This window comes from Sceloporus occidentalis, unplaced genomic scaffold, assembly GCF_023333645.1.
Source record: "Sceloporus occidentalis isolate IW3139 unplaced genomic scaffold, rSceOcc1.0.p SCAF_53, whole genome shotgun sequence".
Taxonomy (NCBI): Eukaryota; Metazoa; Chordata; class Lepidosauria; order Squamata; family Phrynosomatidae; genus Sceloporus; species Sceloporus occidentalis.
Window position 1 is genome coordinate 4,545,483 of NW_028317033.1, and position 22,241 is coordinate 4,567,723.

The 22,241-nt window shown below is 38.2% G+C and overlaps 1 protein-coding gene across 9 annotated transcripts in view; it reads right to left on the bottom strand.

The window, feature by feature from the left end:
- Window positions 1-17,312, bottom strand: part of LOC149288253 (kinesin-like protein KIF1A) — a 44,448-nt gene extending 27,136 nt beyond the window's left edge. For 6 of the 9 annotated variants that reach the window (XM_089492059.1, XM_089492060.1, XM_089492058.1 and 3 more), the window contains exons 1-22: window positions 17,207-17,312; window positions 14,561-14,637; window positions 14,077-14,256; window positions 12,797-12,862; window positions 12,363-12,541; window positions 11,232-11,343; window positions 10,674-10,751; window positions 10,402-10,467; window positions 9,936-9,953; window positions 9,587-9,662; window positions 8,775-8,853; window positions 8,080-8,222; window positions 6,875-7,008; window positions 6,011-6,090; window positions 5,316-5,391; window positions 3,313-3,392; window positions 2,709-2,815; window positions 2,484-2,567; window positions 1,682-1,862; window positions 1,093-1,165; window positions 818-911; window positions 34-182 (exon numbers count right to left, since the gene is read on the bottom strand). In XM_089492059.1, the coding sequence (XP_089348185.1) occupies window positions 34-182; window positions 818-911; window positions 1,093-1,165; window positions 1,682-1,862; window positions 2,484-2,567; window positions 2,709-2,815; window positions 3,313-3,392; window positions 5,316-5,391; window positions 6,011-6,090; window positions 6,875-7,008; window positions 8,080-8,222; window positions 8,775-8,853; window positions 9,587-9,662; window positions 9,936-9,953; window positions 10,402-10,467; window positions 10,674-10,751; window positions 11,232-11,343; window positions 12,363-12,541; window positions 12,797-12,862; window positions 14,077-14,256; window positions 14,561-14,637; window positions 17,207-17,312 (2,238 nt within the window). Of the gene's footprint in view, window positions 1-33; window positions 183-817; window positions 912-1,092; window positions 1,166-1,681; window positions 1,863-2,483; window positions 2,568-2,708; window positions 2,816-3,312; window positions 3,393-5,315; window positions 5,392-6,010; window positions 6,091-6,874; window positions 7,075-8,079; window positions 8,223-8,774; window positions 8,854-9,586; window positions 9,663-9,935; window positions 9,954-10,401; window positions 10,468-10,673; window positions 10,752-11,231; window positions 11,344-12,362; window positions 12,542-12,796; window positions 12,863-14,076; window positions 14,257-14,560; window positions 14,638-17,206 lie in introns of all 9 variants that reach the window. The other 3 variants (XM_089492055.1, XM_089492053.1, XM_089492050.1) reach the window with 1 other exon arrangement.
- Between the last annotated feature and the right edge of the window lie 4,929 nt (window positions 17,313-22,241).

The following is a 22,241-nucleotide window of genomic DNA, read 5'->3' on the forward strand; positions in this document are numbered from 1 at the left end:
CTCATAGCAAGCAATAGTGTCTATAACGAATACCTTCTTCTTCAACTCCACACTGATTGCATTAGCCTCCTTCAAAAAGATGGCATTGCCCCAGAGCTGGTCACGTAAGGAAGTAAACTGGTACCACTTCCACTTCCGAAAAGCCCAGAGAGCCAGGTCATACTCCTGTTCTGTCCACTGGACTGTAACAGAACAAAGTTAGGAGAGATATAGCTATTATTCTCGCATTCAGTATTCTCGAATAGTATTAGCCACTAAACGTTACTGTTGTATCTCCCAATGTGTAACTATTATACACCCACTATTATAAGACTGATTCTATAATATCTACTTGCAAGCATATTTAGCTATGACATGAAGGCACCTTTATTTCTCTTGTCACTATGGAAAATTGGGACCTACACAAAGCTCCAGGTCCCATTTATCAATCTCAGCGGGGATAATATGTCTCTTCTGTTTAGAGGGATGGTGCTGATCAGTCACTGATCAGCACTTTGCTTTCCTTCATCAAATTCTCGGCGGTAAAATATATACACTAGGTTTTATTGAATAATAAAGGTTTTGCTTGCTGATGACCAAGATACAAGGTTGAATCCTGAGGCCACTTTGACAACCAACATTAGAGAGTCTTGGAAACTTAGGAAATATAGGTGTTTATTGTCTATAATATGACAGTAAACTAAGAACTGCACAATATCATGACCTGACTTCTGTTAGTTCAGAACAAGTACTTTTTGTTTCGTCTATGGAGTATTTATCTAATCAAAAGTTTAAAATTCAGTCCAATTACAACATGCAAATGTTTGTGCTCCATTACCTTCATCCTCAGGTTCTTCCTCCTCCTCATTCACTTCAGTGAAATATCTAGAATCCATTTGTTTCTGTAGAGCTTCCAGTCGTCTTTCATAGTCCTGTCATATAAAGCAACAGTTAATGCTGCTCAGAATTATTATCTATCTTACACAAATATATATATATATTGTTTCCGGCATTATTATTTCAGGTCAGCAGCAGGACATGTTCATGGGAAGACGAGTTGCTCCTCTCCCTATGCACAATTAACATTAATCCCAGCTCATCATGCCGCCTTACCAGTCTCTGTTGCTCTAGAAGATAATTTGCCTCTTCACGTTCCTTTCGGTACTGATCTTCTAATTCTTGAAGCCTGGACAGTGAGAAAATACGGCTATTGAGTTTGCCCCCAAACTCGTTTCCTGAATGCAATAAATTCTACTGCATTCATTGTAATGTTAATTGTAATAAAATGTCTTTAAAAATAAAGTTTAACCTTACTGGCCAAAGGAGGCACATTCCCTACAAAAGAAGATAGATCATTTTAATGAATAGAAGTTGGTTATTTTTTAAAATATATATATTTGCATTTATAAAAAAAATAGAAAATAATTGGTTTCAGGGCCATTGTGTACATTTTTAACAACACATATGGGCAGCTACTGTATGGTCTAATAATAAATATAAAGCTGTTTTTCCACAGCAACCGTTGCCTCCGTTCATGGCAAAACCCATGAATGAGAAAAAAATAATACAATTAAGGTACGGTATTATTTCAGTGAAGGGTTTTGTTACTCAACAGCCCTGTTTTTAGGGCAAGATTTAAGCCCTTTTTGGCAATACAGTATTTGCCATAGTGTTTGGCTCTTAGTAAGAAATACACAATCACCTCTGTTCCATCTCCTGTTTCATGTCAATTCCCTGCTTCTCAAGCAGCTCGCGTTGAGCGAACGCCCAGTCCACGGGCTCTACAGGCGTCTCCGCACAGGGTGTGCGCTCCCTCTCCTGACGCGCTTGCTCAGGGTGGGTAAAACGAAACACGTGGCTCTTTCCCATGATTATGCGATTTCCTGAATGTCACAAGCATTAAACAGAGCGTTAAATGCACACCGAGGATGGCTGACTCAAACCCACTGTTATGTTACTGAAAGCAGGAGGTTAGAGACAAAGATCCATGAATAAATGCAGTGCTTCTTTAAGGTGGCACCAAAAATAGGCTTTTTGTTTGTAGGGTTGCAGCATGGCGCTGATGCTTATGGAGCATCCTAAGGGGATTGTGAGTTAAATGTAGAATGCTTTAAAATGATGGCTATCTCTGAAAATAAAAACTATCCCAGACATCCGGTCGGATATAAAATACCAATGCAAGGTTCAGTCTCAACTTAGGCGTGTCAGGCCTAATGGGCAAACTCACATGGGAATGCGGTCTCGAACCAGCTCCTTCAATATTCAAGGCTTAGACTTTCATTCTGCCATAGTATTTCAAGTATGTTACCTTGACATTTCTATTTGGCTTAAAGCACTCTGGCCAGTGATGATTTGCATAAGGCAACCAAGTATTATGAACGTGTCATTATGGCGACTGTCATTCTTCTGCTCAGGCGCTTTATGATTGACTAGTAAACCTTTGACAAATCCCAGGCTGAGCTTCTACATATGAAGTTTATTGATAACAGAAAACGATATCTCACCAGATCGTAGTATACACGGCTCTGTCAGTTTCTTGCCATTCACATATGTGTCAGCTCCTTCACAGGGCTCAAGCATCACCACCACTGAATGAGGAGAGACCATTGCTTCAGTATAAATGTATACACTTATCCATCTTTCTGGCACATTCTAACTCTAAATGTGGAGATATTTATAAGAGACACACTTTTCATAGCATGGCTAAAATGGCTATCCTGCTTTAGTACCTGATCCGCAGCCCTTGGCGTGGCTCCGGAAAATACAGTGCTCATCCCGGATGAAGTGTCCGCTCAGTACAATATCCTGTCTTCTCTCTATGTCCTCACGTCCTACCCTGTTCACAAGAATAACAGAAGAGGGGTAAATAGAGACATATGGATAATGCTGGAAGCCTGAAGTCTCCTAATATGACACTGTTCTTCATAAACTGGCTAGGCTGCAAACCATTGCATTTCCTATTCCTTCCTTCACAGTTTTTATTTCTCACCGGATTAATGTCCACCAGTCTACACCTCCGATCCCTCATTATTCCATACAATAGACAATTGTGTACAAAGAGCAAGTCAACCTCAAAATGTTAAAATCGGGGTAATCGCCATAGCCATAAATATAATATTCCATCTGATTCCTCCACCTCCACAACTCTGCGGCTTGAATTCCACTTTTGACATAACACCTAATAAATTGTAAATTAGATAATTTGTTCTTCATATGCCTTTTCTCTGAAACAGTGCACTCCATAATGCTCCTTTGCACACAAAAATTGTCAGATTAGTTTCCTCTCAATACTGATTTAATCTAGGGTTTAAAAAGATTATAAGCATGTATTACCTGGTGATGCCGTCCTTGATGTAGTATAGAAGACACTCAGACATCAGGGGGTCTTCATTGAGATTCACCAGGTGAGGAGTCTGAAAGCAAAGTCATTTATAAGTACCCCATTTTAGCCCCCAGCACAATTGCTCTCACCTGATGCAACCAGAAGCGTGGTCTATGTTCAATTTGTTTGTAGAAGATATTACTTAACTATGCTGCCCAGCAGGGCCGAGAGGTACAAAACAAATAATTCTGACGCCTAAAGGATTATGCAGAACCAAAAACAAAGATTATACAAAAGTGTTTTTTACCGTTATTTGTGTAAAAAGTATGACGAGATAAGTTGAGCATTGTATTTTGGCTGGAAAGTAACATTACTTAGAAAGACAGGAACATGTTGAAGGATAAGAACATTAAATTACAGGGACAAAATGAACATAGAATGGTTATAAATATAAGGCATGCACATTCTACCAAAGAACCCATCAATCTGTGGGCTTGGAAAGATAATAAATGGCAACTATGTGGACAGGGCTGAGACTCTCACTATAGAAATGGATTGCAGAAGGAAGTATGTGTAAGAAATCCATGTTTTCTTTGTTCCCTATACATATATTCACATTAGGCCTGAATGAAACACGAGTGATAGGAACATGTGTATCTGATCATGTGAAAAAACTATTAGAGGGTCTTTTCTGGAATGCTAGAATGTTATATGAATAGACTAATAAAATTGATTGCCCATATATGATAGAATCTATACATTAACTGATAATGTAAAGGGGTATAAAACTCATGTTTAACAGGGCAGGGTCTTCGCCATCATTTCAAGAACACAGAGCCTACAGCACGCACTGCTGTATGTATACTGTGCATATATGTATACACGTTTAAAATAGAGAGAAGCTGTGATTTTGTCTTTACTTTGGTCACGGACAGGTTTAGGTACGTAATAACATCAATTGTCCAACAGTAAGTAAATTTTTTTAGCTGGTTGCCTAAAAAAAACACCGCAGGGCTTTTATTATGTAATGCTGTAAAGGCGTTATCTGTTACACCACTCATTTCTGTGTTTTGCAGTAATCTACGCCGATATATACTAAGTCCATGAACAGAATCATGCCCACTAATATAGCAGGACTCAAAGTTCAGGTTCATCCACTGAAGAAGAAAGAAGGAAGGGAGAGTGAAGAAAGGCAGACTGCACACCGCACCAACCTCTTTGGGGGAATAAACGCCAACAAGCTCTGAGCAGAGTTCCCGGGATGGGGGGATGAGCTGCTTATCCAATGGTTGGTTTGTAAGGGAGATGGAAAAACAACAAAAAAAACTCAAGACAAACACAAAAAGGGAAGGGACCAAAAAATGTGTTTCCGTGTGTAAAAAAGTGTTTATTGTATTTCACATGCTGATTTAGTCGATATCTTTACTTTAGCCAACAGCAGGTAGGTTTTGTAGAAATGTACATTTTAAAACAGTCTAATGTCGTAAGATTTTGGGAGACTACTTAAATATGCTTAGCATAAGTTCTTTCCTGGGCAGAGTCATGAAAAATCTTATGAAAAGTCAATTTATTGTAGAGCAATTGTGTCTGCCACCTTTGGTCAATTGTGTCCACAAGGTTTCTCTAAAGGCATTTACCTTCTCTTTTATACTACAGCCATTATTCGCCTTGAAGGGGTGGAAATCTTTGGTTTCAGATCTCATAAAATAAGATCAATAATAGTCTATGCAATACTATTTTGGGTTGTGTTCACTTAAATGCACCATATTGACTAATATTCTCTACGAACCTGTCATATTTCCACCAATGGTACAATTAACACAATTATAGGGCCTGTTCAGGGACAGTTTTTGTTTCCAGTGTGCAAGTTTTACCAAGACCACCATAAAAGTGCATAATTCGTTACTTGAGAAAACAACACTAAAGCTTACCCTAAAGCTGTATTCTACCAAAATAAAAATCCCAGAAATCCAAGAAAACAGTGACTTCCATGACGGTCCATCTGACACATTACCTTCTTAGGCGAAAAGACCCCCAGGGTTCCTCCGTCTTCTCTCATAGCAACGCCCATCTCTGCCAGCAACGCTTCTCTGCATTTATAAGAAAATACATCTTGAATAAAGATGTTCTGCAGCCGCACACACGTCACAGCCCGCACCTCTAGCTCATGCTTCCATTCTCACATCTTATAACACTTTGGAAAGGTTTTTTTCTTAAAAGCTATGTTTTGATACTACTTCAGATGTTTGCTTTGCTGCTCTTCATTAAGTATTCAATCTTTAATTTTTAACTGCAATTTATTCCGCTCCATGGAGCTCTCATGTCAGTAATAGCTGTGCTGCAACCCCCGCTTCCTATTGATTATTTATGATTATTCATTTAGTTTTAGATGTCACCAAAACCCGATGCTATTGTGTACATTTTACAGTATATGCTTCAATAGCCCTCACTACATGCCACATGCAGACACTTTACTTATTTATTCTCTCCCTTACCTTTGGTGAACTTTGAACATTTTAATGCCTCCTTTATTTAAGGTATTTGTCTTTAGATGTCTAAATAACACTCTTTTCTATTTTGTCATTGAAATTGCTTTCTCTTGTTACTCAATCACTACCCCTGAAAAATCCCCCTTGGTATTTGCTACCAATTCTCTCTTTTTCGATTAAGTTATGTTATTCCCGATCCCCATTCTTTCTAAGCGTCTACCTGTCCATTCGGATAGCCTCTGTCCTGCGCAGCTTCTCTTCCCATGTCTCATTCAGTTCGGCAATTATCTTTTCTGTCTCCTGTTGTGAAGATTGCAAATGGCAAGATAAACATTCATGGATCCACATTAAATTTAAAGAAGAACCTCCACTCTGTTCCCACAGCCTAGCCCCATGGTAACGCATGTAACCAAAAGATGACCAATATCAAACACAAAAGCTGAATGAGTTACGTGCAGTTACACCTTCTAAGGCTTCTCGGTCCAAATATCAGCTGTGGTCTTTGACACCTGCCCAGGTTACCACCAGTCTGAGGTGGGTGAACCTGATCCCACCAAGCCTCTGTAGTATCTCACACAGGGCACCATGCTTCAGTCTTCTAAGAGATGCTATAACAATTGGCATTGCCCTTGTAAAGGCTGCATTTCCCCATTTTACTACCATCAAGTTCTTATATTTTTGGGGGTTATAGAATGCAATACAAATAAATTGTTTTGAACAGCACTTTCTAGTTAGTATACAGCTATATTTTGAGCTAAACTGAATAAGGAAATGTTTTGGTAGATATATTAGTGTTGACTAGGATTTATTTTCTCGTAAGTATAGTGACTTCCTGCAGACCAGTATTGCAAAGTAAATGATCTTGAATCTTCTCATTACTTGTCATAGAAAGATATAACTTAAAGATGTTTACTCTCCGCTCAGTGCTCTTAGTAGAAAGATCTTGATGTCTACAATCGTATTACTTATATTTGTGTAATTTTTATGTTGGCTGTCTTGTCTTATCTCTCTAGATCTGTTTTTGCCAAATTAAAAACAACCGTTTTAACAATAAAGTCTTGCAGAATGGTGTTGTCCTCCGTACCTTGAGTCTCTCGATGGCCTCTTCACTGCCAGGAGTAAATGCAAGGCGCTCATGCAGGCTGCATACGGATGCAGCTCGGCTGGACAAACCGGACATGGATGATGAAGGACTCATGCCCGTCAGGGCATTAACGGCTGTGAAGAGATTGTCAGCAGGATGACGCGTGTGTAGCACATTGGCGTTATCCACAGGACACACATCTATAAAGAGCAGGAGCCAGAAAGAGAGTGGACACAGGGAGATGCACAAACAGAACATGGAGGACGACAGCAAACAATATAAGGCATGAAGAGCATAAGTATAGCAAAGGGTTAATAACCCAAATATGTGAGGCAGGTTTATTGAAACATGGTACATTATGGAGGACCATACATATAAAGACACATGGATAAAAATAAAATAAATTGTGAAATGAAAGCATAAGGATGATAACACCCAAAGAGGTAAATGAGGTGGAGTGAATTACAAAATGACAAAAACAAAATAATGCAGAGAAGCACAACAGTTGTTGTTCGTGTTTGCAAAAGGGAAGAGAAGGATTAAGGACAAGCAGAGAAGCAAGAAGAAAAAGATTTGTTGGGGTGTGAAGAGTAAGTCCCAAGGAGAGGACACAAGGAGCCCAAAAGATAATTGAAACACCCCTATACCACATATATGCATCACAATCTTTAATTCATTTATAGAAACTATTAAATCAATGGCAGTACATTTACAACCAAACAATTAGGGCACATTAAATGTCAGCATATTAAAGGCCCCCCAGTTTTGTTCACAATCATGGTACATGTTTAGGACAGGTGGTTGAGTTCAGGGCCAAACTGTGGATGAATTATTGGCCCTGGCACTGTAAAGCCAAAGGCCACCAAATGATGTACATACGGCCATAAAAGCAGCCATGTTACCTTTTATACAGCCCCCAATTTTATGCATTAGAATTTTTGTAAATAAATACTGATTATGTTGTTTACAACTAAATCTAGAGTTAAAGTAAAATTTATAAGGTTTCTATGGTCAGATCCAACATGCTTCTGTAAAGTAAAATACTCTAATAGTGTGACAGATAACGTGAAGTAAGGAAACTATGCATTGTGATGAAAGAAGGATGGGTTGTACGTGAAAAATGCTTAATAAGAAGAGATTCTTAGTTCAACTCACTGTCAGTGAGTGTCAGTATGAGATTCACTAAAAGTATGAGGTTAACTCACTGTCTATGATGTCGGACAGCCCTTGAGCTCCCAACAGCTCTCGGAGACGAGCCACCTCATCTTTAAGCTCCCGGATGAGGCGGTTATTTGGATCTTCATTGATAACAGCATTGCATCGAATCTGTTTGGCACGATCAGCATATCTACACAAAAAGAGCAAAACAGTACACCCATTTTTATCATTGTGTAAAATAAATAATTTATAAACAAATAATAAACGTAAGTTAAAAAAATGGTCATTTCGTTTAATAAACATTTTTATGGCAACATAGTATGCATTAGCAGACATTGTTAATGCAACATATCCAAAAGAAATAATGTCTAAATGGTGTATACTGGGATTGCTGCACTTTCATTCAAGCTTATGAAATTTATGGCAACATTTCCTTATAAGGGGTGTGCAGTCTTTGTAGATTTTCTTTAAAAATTATCTATAGACTGCGCCAGCACAATCAAATATGGATTTTAAAACTGGTGCCTCTGCGTCTATGACATCTCCAAGAGGGTCAATGAACTACTACAACGGTGAGTCATTTCCATAGGGTGCCTCGGATGTCTTGATCTACACATCTTCTTCCAAATCTGCCAGCACTGTATATAGATCATTTATTTTTTCATGCATCCTCTTGATCCTTACTTTGAACCCTATTTAATGTATACTTTTCGATGTATACTGTTATGTACAAAGGTCTTACCTCAGGGTACTGAGTGTTTCGTCATAATTGATATCTGCTGGGCTCAGAGCAGCCACCATAGCGGTACGAGAGTTTCCACCTGTCGGCCAGAGCAAATAATAAACTCCATCAACAATTCAGTAATTACTTATTAGGTGATGCTTAATGTTAAACGACAGTTGGAAGTATCAAACAACAATTGTGTATTTGGATTTGCGAAGATAGTGTCTATAGTTTAAGTTGATACCTTATAATGGGCCAACACAGAAAAATATGTAAAGTCATACATGCTTTCTGGTCCTCAGAAGTCTCTTTTTCAGAGAGAATCTAAAGAAAACATCTCTAAAAAGCTTATATCAGTTTACATCTTTTTCTTTTCCGGCCCAATAAAAAGTATCAACCTTCAACTAAAGACTTCATCTTCTCCTGGACTAATATGTCCACATCCATTTTTCACTAATTGGAGACAAATTCAAGTAGGAAAACTGGATAAAACCAGTTGTTTCTGAAAGGCTGTCCAGTTCTTCACTGTAATATTTAAAGTCTAGCTGTACGGACTGTTTTTCAACAAAACACTGTTTAACATCACTACTTTAGGGTCGTTTAAAGTATAACCAACCGGACATTTGTGCATTTGTCTGCCAGAATCTTTATATTTAACATAACTGGTGTGGCATGAAACATTAAAAGAAACGATTCAGAATTTGGAACAAGCAGAGCATGATAACCGCACATGATATTACTAGGGGTGATGGACGGATTTTAAACCACATTTTTCCCCAGTGACTTTTTCAGTGTGCAGTAACGTATATCAATTGATAAGTTTAATTTACCTAAGTTCTCTCTAAGAAGCCATGTCAGCACTGAATCCCTGTACGGAACAAAGTCTGTCTTCTTCTTCTTTTTATTCTGTAGTGGATGAAATCTGAGGTTAGAAGCAATTCTCAGCGACTGCAAGCTTAAAATGAACACTTCAACATTTATCTACTAACTTAAATGGCAGAACATGGGCATTTGTTCATTTAACCTGTCTTCATCCTTTGTGGTGTTGTTTGAGCCATATAATTAACTATATATATAATTCTGTATATTATATATATACAAATATATTTTTGGGGAATATGGCTCAATGATTTTAATACATGCTCCTATGACTTAACTGATATCTGGCTAAGATCTCACCTTGTTGGTTCCAGAGTCCTGAACAGGAAAAAAACGAAAAAAAACTGGTTAAGACGTTGGAAAGACAATGATCAAAGACACAGCAACACCAAATAATAATGTCTAGTACAGCTTGTGAAAAGCTTTAAAGGCTGAGCTCAAACTAGGCTGGTTAATTTTAAAACAATTTCCATATTTATATGACTACAGTGAGGCAAGCTGAGCTTCAGCATAGACTCTCATGGTAAAGAGAGAATATTGCATGTCTTGGTGACTAGGATTTGGCTGCTGGCCTATAAATAAAGTGTAATAATGTAATAATATAAACCAAGGCTTAAGTGTTGGAACTGGAAGTATATGGGGATAGACTAGTGTGCCACCGGATACATGTAAGGATACTTGTAAAAAAAATAAAATGCCTCTTTAAAATAGTGCAAATTAGGCCGTAATGCCCTAGGCCTTCGGCAAAACAAAAAGTTGTACTCACCATTTCAGCAAGAGCAGAAATCACTTTACCAAGTGTGGTGAGCGACTTGTTGATGTTTGCCCCTTCCTGTTGTGGTTGAAAAATATGGAAAACAATGGTATTAGGGCAATTACCTGCAGATTCTGTTGTATCAACACAGCAAATCGGACATATAGTATCACAGTAGATGTCAGTACAGCATAATCTATTTGTCATTCATAATGAACTCCACAACTTTATGGTCTATACATAATGAAGATTATAATACAGAATGAAGAGTAACTGTTTCTCACCTTTAACCTTGTACCCTTAGCTCCCGTGGAGTCAGCCCTTTCACTTCCTGCTAGATCCACAAGACTGATTTTACTCACCTGTGGATTAAAAAAGGAAGTATAAAGTAATGGCGTTATCAATGCTACCATCTATACTTAGGAACAATGACTCCTAAAAGTACAGTTATGTGATTTGAAACAGGTCACTTGAGAGATATGGGTAGCTCACCACACAGTAACTCCGTTTATTTACTGCAATGCAACAGAGCCTCAGAAATATAAATAGTTAACTTCAAAGCATAAAAGAAAAAATTAAAAACGCTTATATCCCTATTTACTATATTTTTAATTAGATTTACACAGTAGCTACTGAGATACAGTAAGTACCATTCATTGTACCATTCATGGGAAACATTGAAGCTCCATGCCTTTAACTAAGCAGGACAATATTGCTTCAGGGATGGAAATGAAGTATAACTCTTTTGGTTGTGAGCCAGGGACTCACATGTTGGCATGGGCCGTACGATGTGGGGCAATACCTATTTAAATTTGCATGTAAAGGTCTTTTGATTTTGTTACCTTCTCGGTGGTGGTTTGTGCATCGGCATCATTCCTACGTTGGGTAAAAATGATGTTGAACACAGCATGGGAGCGACTACTCGTTTCATTCATATTTGTAGCCGCCACGGTCCTGTACATTGGAAAAAATAAGAGAAACCGAAGAATCAAAGACAGATTTATGTAAATCTATCTTCTTCCTAACTTTTAAAACATTTAAAAGCAATCATCAAAGCAAATGTTAGCTTCTGCTTTTTTAGTTTTTGTGTGTAAATGTTTTAGAGATTCAAAGTTTGAGGAGATTTCACTCAGCAGAGGTGAGTTTGGTGGAACTAAAGCTTACTGTCCTGAATTCACTTATTCTCTTAAAGATGATAATACCAAAGAGTTTTTATGAAAGGAGTGAGAGTTAATGGATGACGGTTGAGAATGGTTATCGGAAACAACACCCGCATAATGTGAATTTCTGATGCATACATGTTGGCAATTGTCTGCAAGCAAATCACATATGTTTATTAAGGTTAAGTGTAAACAGTAAAATGTAAGATTTAAGAATATGAAATGGTTACTACAAGCTTCCTTTGCCTAGTCAACAGCTTATTTGATATACTAACTATCATCCTCCCAAGCCTTGCACCACCTTTCTTGGTTTTGGTGTGTTAAATGTAATGCTTTGGACAAGGTTCCCCCTTTTTACACATAACCTCATATTTAGGTCACCAGAAACCAATGTATTTATGATATTATGCAAAAGGTAAAAAATTAATAGATATGATATAAAGTACAAAGCCAATCCGTTAGATCGCTGAGATTTACAATCATATCAAACACACAATAAAGAATCATGAAAAATAAATGTATAATTTTATGACTGTGGTGGGATAGATTAAAATACCATTTGCTTACAGATGCGTCTTGCTTCTAAAGCCTTATTAAATTTACGGGTACAGTTTTTTTACTGGGTGTAAATCAGCGTATTTTGTAATTAAAACTGACAGGCTGTTTGAAATTTACTGGGATGTGAGCCCAGTGAAGTGGTGAAGAGAATAAGACTTAGCAGAAAGGTTCAGTGAATGTAGTATAAGACTTGTGTGTCTGCAATCTTTTCATAAAGGGGTCCTATTGTAGACTGATGACATTAAGTCTAAGTACCTGGCCTTGTTACCGGAATCCATGAGATCTTGGATATCGCCATAGGACGTGACAGCAAGCTTTGAAAGGTCCTCTACATATGGTCCCAGGAGGGGATGTTCACGCACACGAAGATTACCCTTATTCTTTGGGTTCAGCAAGTCTCGAACTCGTTCACAGTATATTTCCATATAACTGACCTGTGTAACCGGGAGAATTGGTATTGTAATAATCAGACACATAAATGCCATGGGTACAACAATATGTATGCCTATAAAGCTGTTCATGCATTGAACTGTGGTATATATATCATTAAAATCCCATCCTTCAAAATAAAAACAATGGTCCCAGGTAATGGCTTACAAAATCCTTTAATGACATGATGTGTCCATGCATTAAATTGCTTTTTTTAAAGTAATCTTCACTTTTAAGAGCTCTAAGCAACATCAACATACCTCCACAGAGTAGGACATGTTGTCATTGGTTGTGTCATTGATACGGGAAAAAAGATCTTCACAGAGCTGGAATGAAAGAGAGTGAGTCAGACCATGCGTTAAGAGGCTTTATGGGTTAAAGTTGTATATATATAGTGTAAGAATAATTAATAATTCACAAGCAGAGAATAGGTCTTAAATAATTCACACACAGAGAGGAGACAATTAATAATTCAGATGGTGAGGGGTTAACCAATTAAGCACAAACAAGCTTAAGCAGTGATGCAGTTCAGACAGTGAATGGGTTAACATTTACACTCTGATATATGTGGGTATAAATTATACCTTTGCAGAAATAAATTAAATAGAACTTAATTCTTAGTCCTGACACAGTTGCACGCCCCATTTCAATATACAACGGGTTAACAGTTCTATTAGGTAAAATGTACGCTAATGGGCAACCATGCTTTGTAGACAGAGCTGAAATCTAACCTTGTCCCCCATCCCGCCAGAATGGAATGGGGTGAGCAGGAGGCACAGCTTTGGTTCTATGCCTCCCATAGGGTAATTCTATACATTTTAACTCATCCATCCCTCTGAGCAGTAATTTGGTGTAAGATACCTACATTCCACGTTTTTGCAATGCCATCCTCTAGCCAATCAGGGCAAATTCTTTTGCACCTGATTGGCTACTCTGCCCCTTCAGCTCTATTGGATCCCTGTATGACCATGTGACACACAAATCCTTTATGCTTCTCGTTTTTTAACTAGTAGGCATGCCAATCATGGGCAAGCTGTGCGGTAATTCTGAGTGCACTGTACTTCTGTTGTTTTGGTTCCTTGTGTATGGTTTTGGTTTTGCTATGTTTACATACTTGCTTTTTCCTCTAATTTTGATTTCTACTATCATGTTTACTATGCTCCCACTACTCCTGTTCCTGTCACAGTACTTCCTCAAACCTTGGTATCCGGTGTGTGGTAGGCAGCAAAGTCCAGACAGCAATTGAGCATCTGGAAAGCTCAACTGAAAGGGGGCTGTTTGTCTCGGATAAATAACCCACTAGAACTGCCCTTTGAGACATACCCTACAATATGTTACAGAGGGGGGGGATATACTTGGGCACTATATTCCAGGGTTTTAACAGTAAATGCTTTAGAAATAAAACTAGTTAAGCACATCTAGTTAACCTTGGAGTAGCTAACATCCATCCTGCAAAGAGGTAACGTGATTTCAGTCTGATATCAGCTCACTAGAGGCTCTGTTAATACGTCCTAATTCTTTCATTTTTGGGTGCATTTACCTGTGGTATGATTCCTTGTTGACTTGGCTCCTGCTTGCCCATCATGGTATACGATTTGCCAGCGCCAGTCTGCCCATATGCAAAAATGCACACATTGTAACCTTCAAAGGCGTGAAGCAGCATTTCCTCCCCGATGTCACGGTATACCTGCTTCTGGCCTGCAAACTGACTGTCTTCATCCTGCAGGATAAATATAATTTCTCTCATATTTTGTCATTACCACATCCCCACATACTGCATTGCTTTGTTCACTCCTTGAGCTGCTTAATCAGAATCACAAATCAATTTCTGAACTCCTATACAGCAAAGTTTATTATTATTATCATTATTATTATATCCCATCATGTGATCCATAGTGTATCTCTCATGATGATATGAGGTATATCCTAATCATTGCCCAATGTACTAAATGTGTAATACGGTAATCTGCACACAACAATCCAAAGAAATAATTCAAATTTCGACTTTAATCTGTTACACTTACCGAAGTGTGGGACCAATAGGAGTAGTCAAAGCTGAAGCTTTTGGGGGTTTCCTTAGGTTGTTTGGGGTTGACAATGGCTGAAAATGAAAAAAAAACAAATGTATGTCTTTTTACAGCAGATCTTCACTAAATCTATTTATATACCACTGCAGATACAGAAATGTGATACACGATCATGTCAGTAGCATTTGTTAGTATGTGAAATGTTACTATGCCCTGAGCTTCATCAGATTCAGTGTTAATCCAAAAATTATTATTATTAAAGGGACACTACAGCTTTAACGCATAAGAAAGCTGAGTATCCACTTTAAGTTATAGCCCCCTCCACCACAAATAGATGTAAAAATAGTCTAAGGCGTCTCCTAAAGGCATTTCTTTTTTATTTCTCCTAAAGGCATTTCTTTTTTATTTCTCCTAAAGGCATTTATTTTTTCCCCTACCAGTTGACAGAGCACTTTAATATGAATTCTTCATAGCTTGGGTTGTAGGGGACATTGGGGTGTCCCTTAAATGTGACAAACTTGCTGAAAATAGGCAACAACATTATATCACAAGCAAGCAAGCTCAGAAACTTTAGCCTATAGCCCTATCTTTACATCTGTTAAACGGAGACTGGGACTTCAAAACAAATGTGTGGGGAAAGTGGTCCCTGCATGAAGCTCACAATTAAAAAAACAACCCACGTTTTATAGTGTGGTCACTTCAACTAGTCTATGAATCCTGCTGAGTTACCGAATGTAAAAACCTAGGAATATAAAGTACGGAAACTCCCATCCCACTATATTTGGAGTACCTAATCCGGCCAACAGAAATACTCCGTGACACTGAACCACTATGCAACAAATGGAATTGTATGATTTACTCAAGTTGGAATGGGAACTGATGCCATCCGAGGTACATGCAACATACAGTTCTAAGCTATCTGCACAATCCTATTATCCTTAGTTAGCTGGGGGATGAAGTTATGGCTTAAGGAGTATCCTTCCATATGACTGATCAGCCATCATAACATCTTTATGGTACTTCTTAACACAAAAGTCAGCTGCCTGTCTACATTCCACAAACTGTTCAGACTTTGCGTGAAGGGGATCTGGCCTGTTTTTCATTGACAGTCTATCCCTCCCTTCTGTCCAGTGGGGGATTATCTGGGTACACTGGCTTCCTTTGTTCTATTAGAAAAAAGAGCACTCTGTCAGCATGTCGTGACTGATGCCAAATCCCTATTACACCATAGAAGCACAAAGTAAAAAAGGGTGTTGAACAGGACAGGGAAAAGCGTGGTCACGATTATCAGATATTGTGACATAAACATAGAATGTTTAAGAAGCTAATGCCCATAATTCGCTTGTTTCACTTCCAAACTTTTACTGTCTTTGCTGGTCTCCATAGCAGCTACAACTGTCATCAAAGCACACAATTATTATTGTGAATGCACTGCAGCCAAATCACATTTATATGACATCAAAACCACATGCTGCAAATCCTCTACCTCGTGGAGTATTTTCAATTTATGCTCCCTAACTCCTAACCCCTTGTAGTCCTACAACAGTCAGTAGACCACAGGTCGTCTAGACTTGCTCCAAGATCATTAATATATAGAATCAAATGGTAATAAAGCCAGCACTCACGGTCTTCAATAGTACTTAGCTTTTATTGCAAGACACTAAAATATCGATGTTTCAGTCCAGCTTGTGGACTTTCATCAGTCCAGCTTGTGGACTTTCATCAGTCCAGCTTGTGGACTTTCATCAGGACAAGACTTGTCCTGATGAAAGTCCACAAGCTGGACTGAAACGTCGATATTTTAGTGTCTTGCAATAAAAACTAAGTATTATTCAAGACCGTGAGTGCTGGCTTTATTATTGTTGATTATTGTTATTTGTTGTTATTGTTATTTTGCTAACAGCCAAGCACCAGGTACCATTTTTAAACTAGGGAAACTAGTATTTGTCACCATATCTATATTTTGGTAGGAATGCATTGTTTATATATATATTGTGGTAAAGTGTATGGCAGAGTGGTTGATGGGGTATATATCTCACCTGGTTTCCTCAGCCAGGCACGGTAGCAAACCCAGGAGCCCTCAGGTTAGGCTTCCTAAGCTCATTACTGGGGAGGAAGCCTTAAAAGAGAGGGCTGTTGGGTTTGAAGGGGGGGGGGGGAGAAACTGAGTGAAGGAGCAGCTACAGCCAGCGCTGCAGCCCACCAGGTATGAAGCTTTACCCATGGACAACCTCTTACTTTGCTTTGTGCCAGACCTTAGGCTTGTAGAGAGGTATCCGGCTGTTTAGTTAGAGCCGGACAGGCTTAGAGTTTGTTTTGTTTACAAGGTGCTCTGTGCCTACAGCATCCAAATAAACACGCTTTACGTTTGAAACCTGTGTGAATACTGTCATTGCCGCCCCATGCGTGAGCTGTTCCCTACAATATATATATATATATATATATATATATATATATATATATATAATGTACACACACATGTTATAGTGTAACAAAACTTGATTGCAGTTTCATGTCCACCGTCTGAGATGGAAACATGAAGTGATAGGATGATGACATTATAGACCTTCAGTGTGCTCACTGGCGTGATGGCGTTACTTGGGAAACATTAAACAATTAAGTTAAATTTAAAGAGATACTCACTGGTTGTGTTTCCAGACATTTGTATAATACATTTTGAGTCTTTCCCAATCTCACGTGAGTTGAAAGGCCGCACTCTGACTGCGACCTTAACCGATGCTCCCGCCATCTCCTGTAAAATACAAATTTCCAGGTTCGGGTTAGTAATGTCCTCTGTTTAGCTTTGACAAAAAAACAAACAATGTAAGGGCCCAATTTGATGAAAGGATGGCTGGCATTTACTGGTAAAAATGTTATATGGAAGCTAGAAGGATACAGAGTGGTGGAGGAACTGCATCAATGGTCTCAAGTAACGTATATTTAATAATGTAAATGTAAAATATAATCCTCCCCAGGCACCAAACCAAATCAGACCGCTTTAAATCCCACTTCAGTAACTTCCAACTCACAATGGTATAATTCACAAAGCCAATAATAAAACATTCTACTGAGAACCAGGGCAAAGGGTAAGATACAATTAGTCAGAAAGAACTCACACAGACATTCACGTGATACTTATACCATGTAAACATACATGATCTGTGATATGTATTTCCTAAGAACAGTATAATGGCTAGACCGGAGATTGAAATTATTCTTGGCACTCTAAAAGGTGCTGTGGTTCACCTAGGAGGCCTCTTAAAATAGCCTTAGATAAGTTCTGCATCATGTAGAGAGAAGGAAAGGAAACATGTCATTTTGGTTTTCTCCTTCATGCCCTTTGTCTCTTAAAAACTGTCCTTAAAAGTTTATTGAAACACTACAGTTGTCTAGAAACTAAGTCCTGTCATTCTTTCAAACCCCTCCCCTGCTGTGATGTATTCACCTCCCACTGCCACTCCCACTGATTCAGGCTCCACAAGGTGAGCTGTCCAGCGGCAATACCACTCAGCCCCCTTCCACTTCCAGAGGTTAGTAGGCATACGTTTTTGTTTTTAGAAAATCCCCTTTGATTTAGGTTGAAAGTGAATGACAATCTGGGAAAATCTCTCACACAGAATGTGTATGACATCATGCCTTTCACATTCACCAATGGCAATAAACTGAAGTATGGTATGTTAGATGTCTTAAGAAGTAAGAGAAACCAAATTTAGTCTTAATTAAGTCTGGTCTTTCTGGGAAACATGAAACGTTCGGACTTTAAGAGCTTATAACAGAGTATCTCCATAGAGACGGTTCACCACATACATAATCAATCTTATTTAAGATTCTGCTCCCCCTTGTCTGTATTCTAAATCAAACATGGGATTCTTAGTAAGAATAAAAACGGGTATACCAACACAGTATTATTGCCCTTGTACATTTGGTATATATATACCACTATGTCCTATGGACAGTAAGATATCTGAGCAAGAGCCTCCACTTCTGTTCCAACATCTCAATATTTGTTCTTGTCTGGCTAAACTTGAAAGCTCTATACAATAAGAATCATTTTAAAGTAATAGTTATAATAGTCACAGCCATTGATATTTTTTCTTCCAAATTAAAGCTCGGGTGGTTGGTTTTAGAATATTTTTTTTAAAATGAAGCCACTAAGCAGTCTGATTTTTCTTTAAAAAATCTCTTGTGCTGACATTTCTTATTGTGTGTTTTGCAGTCACAAATCTATTTTTCTCTTCAGTTTTATGTTGTATGGCTTGAAAAATCGAATAAAGTATGAAAACTCTATTACGTGTCAATTTTTGGAGCTTTGTAATTAAAGTTGTAAAAACCTGTCCACATATCGGCATTCGCAGAATACCTTTTGTATTGATGGTCTGCTTTATTAAATAATAAAATCCACCAGGTATTACGTACTGGCCTTCAGCTAGTTGGCTTTAGGATAGAGTCACGGGTGAAATAAATGCAATAAGGGACAATACTTCAGCAATGATAACCATAGCTGTTATATTCTTACATGCTCTGTCCTCTGTCTGTTGTAATAAAAGTTGGTGGCTCCTGCCAATTGCAAACCCTCACTGACACCAATGTTATGGTGGCATGGATGGTATGAATTAACTGTATCTGTTAGAACTTGAAAATACGACCACTCTGTATGACGACTGCAATGGACTAAATAAATACATTTACTAGCCTTGGCTATGTTTTGGAAGCATGCATCCTATTCTTCAATTGACCTCAAGTTTAAGGTACTTACTGCAGTGAACAAGCTATGGTTCTTAACCTTAATTCATCTCTAGATCTTCAAAGCTATTAGTATCCTCAAGCCAATTTTTGCAGCTAATATTTTTTTTTATATAACAGCATCAGGTTAAAATCACTTCCCTGCTACTCAGAGGAAAATGGTTTCAGTATTATTTTCCGTCACACAGATGTCATCAGCTAATGGCTCTTTCGATGCTCTGTATGAGTGATCCTCAAACCACAAACCAGTCATCAAGGGCCACAAGTGATCCTAGTGGAATATCCTTTTAAAAAATGGGATATTCTCTAAAACAACAAACCTGGTGTTACTCTATAAGGACTGCAACTGCTTATATTAAAAATATGTTTATTCAACCCTCTAAATCTATTTTAATCTAACCTTTTAAATTTAAGGACTATGACCGATGCTGTACCGTGTTGAAGATTAGAAAAGATCTTCTCATTCTGCTCATTGATTGTTACTGTTTTGTGTTGGGGGGGAATGTTTACCTTCTAAGACTCCCACAGGCCTTTTATTAACCCCTTCACGACAAAGCCTGTACATGTATGGGGTAACTATGCCTTGTCATTAATGGGTTTAAGGACAACCCGTTGTCCTTAAGGGGTTAAGATAAATTCTTTACAAAATATCTTTAAGACCTACTACCATGAGGACAAGCAAATCTAAAACAGCATAATGTAATCTAACCATGTAGAAAAATCAGGAAGGAATAATTTCAGCATGAAGGCATAAATATGTAAAATGCAATACGAGGTCATAGACCAGAGCTTCATTCTGCAATAAAACTTCGGAATTAAATGCAATGACCAAGCACCCAATGACTCAACGTGCGCAATAAGGATCTGACTAGACAATTTAATCAAAGCTATATTCAATATCATGCACGTGGCTCTCTCTCTGGAGATTTAAGAGCCTCCAGCTTGCTTTCCACTCATACTAAGTGATCTGTGGCTATCGATTTCTCTTTGAAGCCCAACCCTGAGAACCAGCAGTGGTGCTGCTCCCATGTGGATCCACTACATTTCCTCAATAACCTTAAAGTCTTTACCCTGTATAAAATGGAACAGCTTTTATTGTTGCGGAATCATCTCAGCTGACTATTAGGGTCATTTATGATTGTAAAACTAGTGCAATCCTGGTTCTCTAGTGCTGATATCAGAGAGAATGGATAAAGTGTATAGATAATTTATCTCATAGAAACGCTATGCATAAATCAATTACAACAGAACCAAGTTTAGTCTCCATGAAATTAATAAAAAAACATTGGCTTTTTACCTGACCTCTCACATCCCTTTCATCTTCTGTTGTTGTAAGTAAAGTATTAAAATTAGGGTTTCTGTACCATAAGTGTACAATTTTGTACTTCTTGGCATTGAATTTTACATATTTTGTTAGTAAGATCTCCCCACAGTAAAAATGTGATATGTGCTAATGTGAATATTGGGACTTTGATAAAAAAATGTTCTTCACAAAAGACAAGGAATGTCATTGTTTTTAAAAACTATATTTTAAAGAAGACTTTACCACTGCAAAATTATTAATTAGGGATCACAGCTAAGGCCAGAAATGCATGGGGAAAACACAATTCTAATGGTCTGAAGCAGATTGATAACACGATTGTGATGAAATGTTGGGTTTTCTATTAAAGTAGCATATCAAATATCTGGAAGCAATACATCAGTGTCATCATTCACGCTAATACAATATAAATTCATTCATATATATGTTCATGTCAGTGTGAAGGTTAGGCAGCAATGTCAAATGTTGCAATATGCAGCATATTCTAATTTATGGAGTGGCTGTATATAATCTACAAATACAACAATGTATAATTAGTGTTGGTATACAACATTTATTTGTATATACAAACAGGTGGATGGGGTGTACATCATTTATCGTATATTAAGCATACAGTTGAAAGTACATACGTTGAAACTATACATGTTTATGTAACATTCCAAAATATAAGGGGTTCCAATACCAAATCTTAGTCATTGGCAGGCATCAAAACTGCGACAAGGCAGATGCACGTGGGAAGGGGTGTCCTGGGTCTGATAGTACCGGTGGCTTAGTACGGTCACTGAAATAAGCCTCACTCCTCCATTGCCCCAGATAAATGCACATGGAGACACAGGGCACCCGCTTATTATATGATCACCTCCTGTCCTAAACCCCCAGTGGCATGTGTCCCTGCTCCTCTGCTACACCACCAAACACAGGAGGGTGCAATATGGCTGGGCACCCAGGATAACCCCCATGTGGCCTACAGTGATATACCACTGATGATAAACTACTTATTGTATAGAAATACAAATCCTGGATCACGGGAACCATATCACCAACAAATGGAGAGCTACTTAATGTCTACTGCGTATGTGTCATACAAAATGTCACTGACAAAACCAGCAACCTTTGGAGCCAGTGTTTTAATTATTAATCACACCAAATGTATATGTGCATCCTTGTTTTGTATGCTAACTGCAAAGAGTTTTGGATTCTCTTACTGTTAGAATTCACTGAAAGAGTACGAGAACACACTCAAAAATGAAGTGGGGAACATGTACTTTTTAAAACAGTCTTTTTTTCTAGCAGTCATTGCATCTAGCAAAGATGGCTCCGTTCTGAACTACAATGTGTTCTGTGTGAGTCAGGAATACGGACTGCACAAAACAGCTGAAATAGAAAGGCGCCTGTTGACAGACTTGGCAGATATCCCACAAATGAGTGATGTATTCAATACATTATATGTACAGTATACCATCTGTATACACAGCCTCATTCAGATTCAGTTCACGCAGAAGAACGTAGCACTTCAAAACATCACTATGATTCCTGCTCCGTCTCCTAGGAGATGTCTGATGAAGGGTTGCATGAATTTTTTTATATTTTTAAGTGGTTAGGTTGTTTAGAACT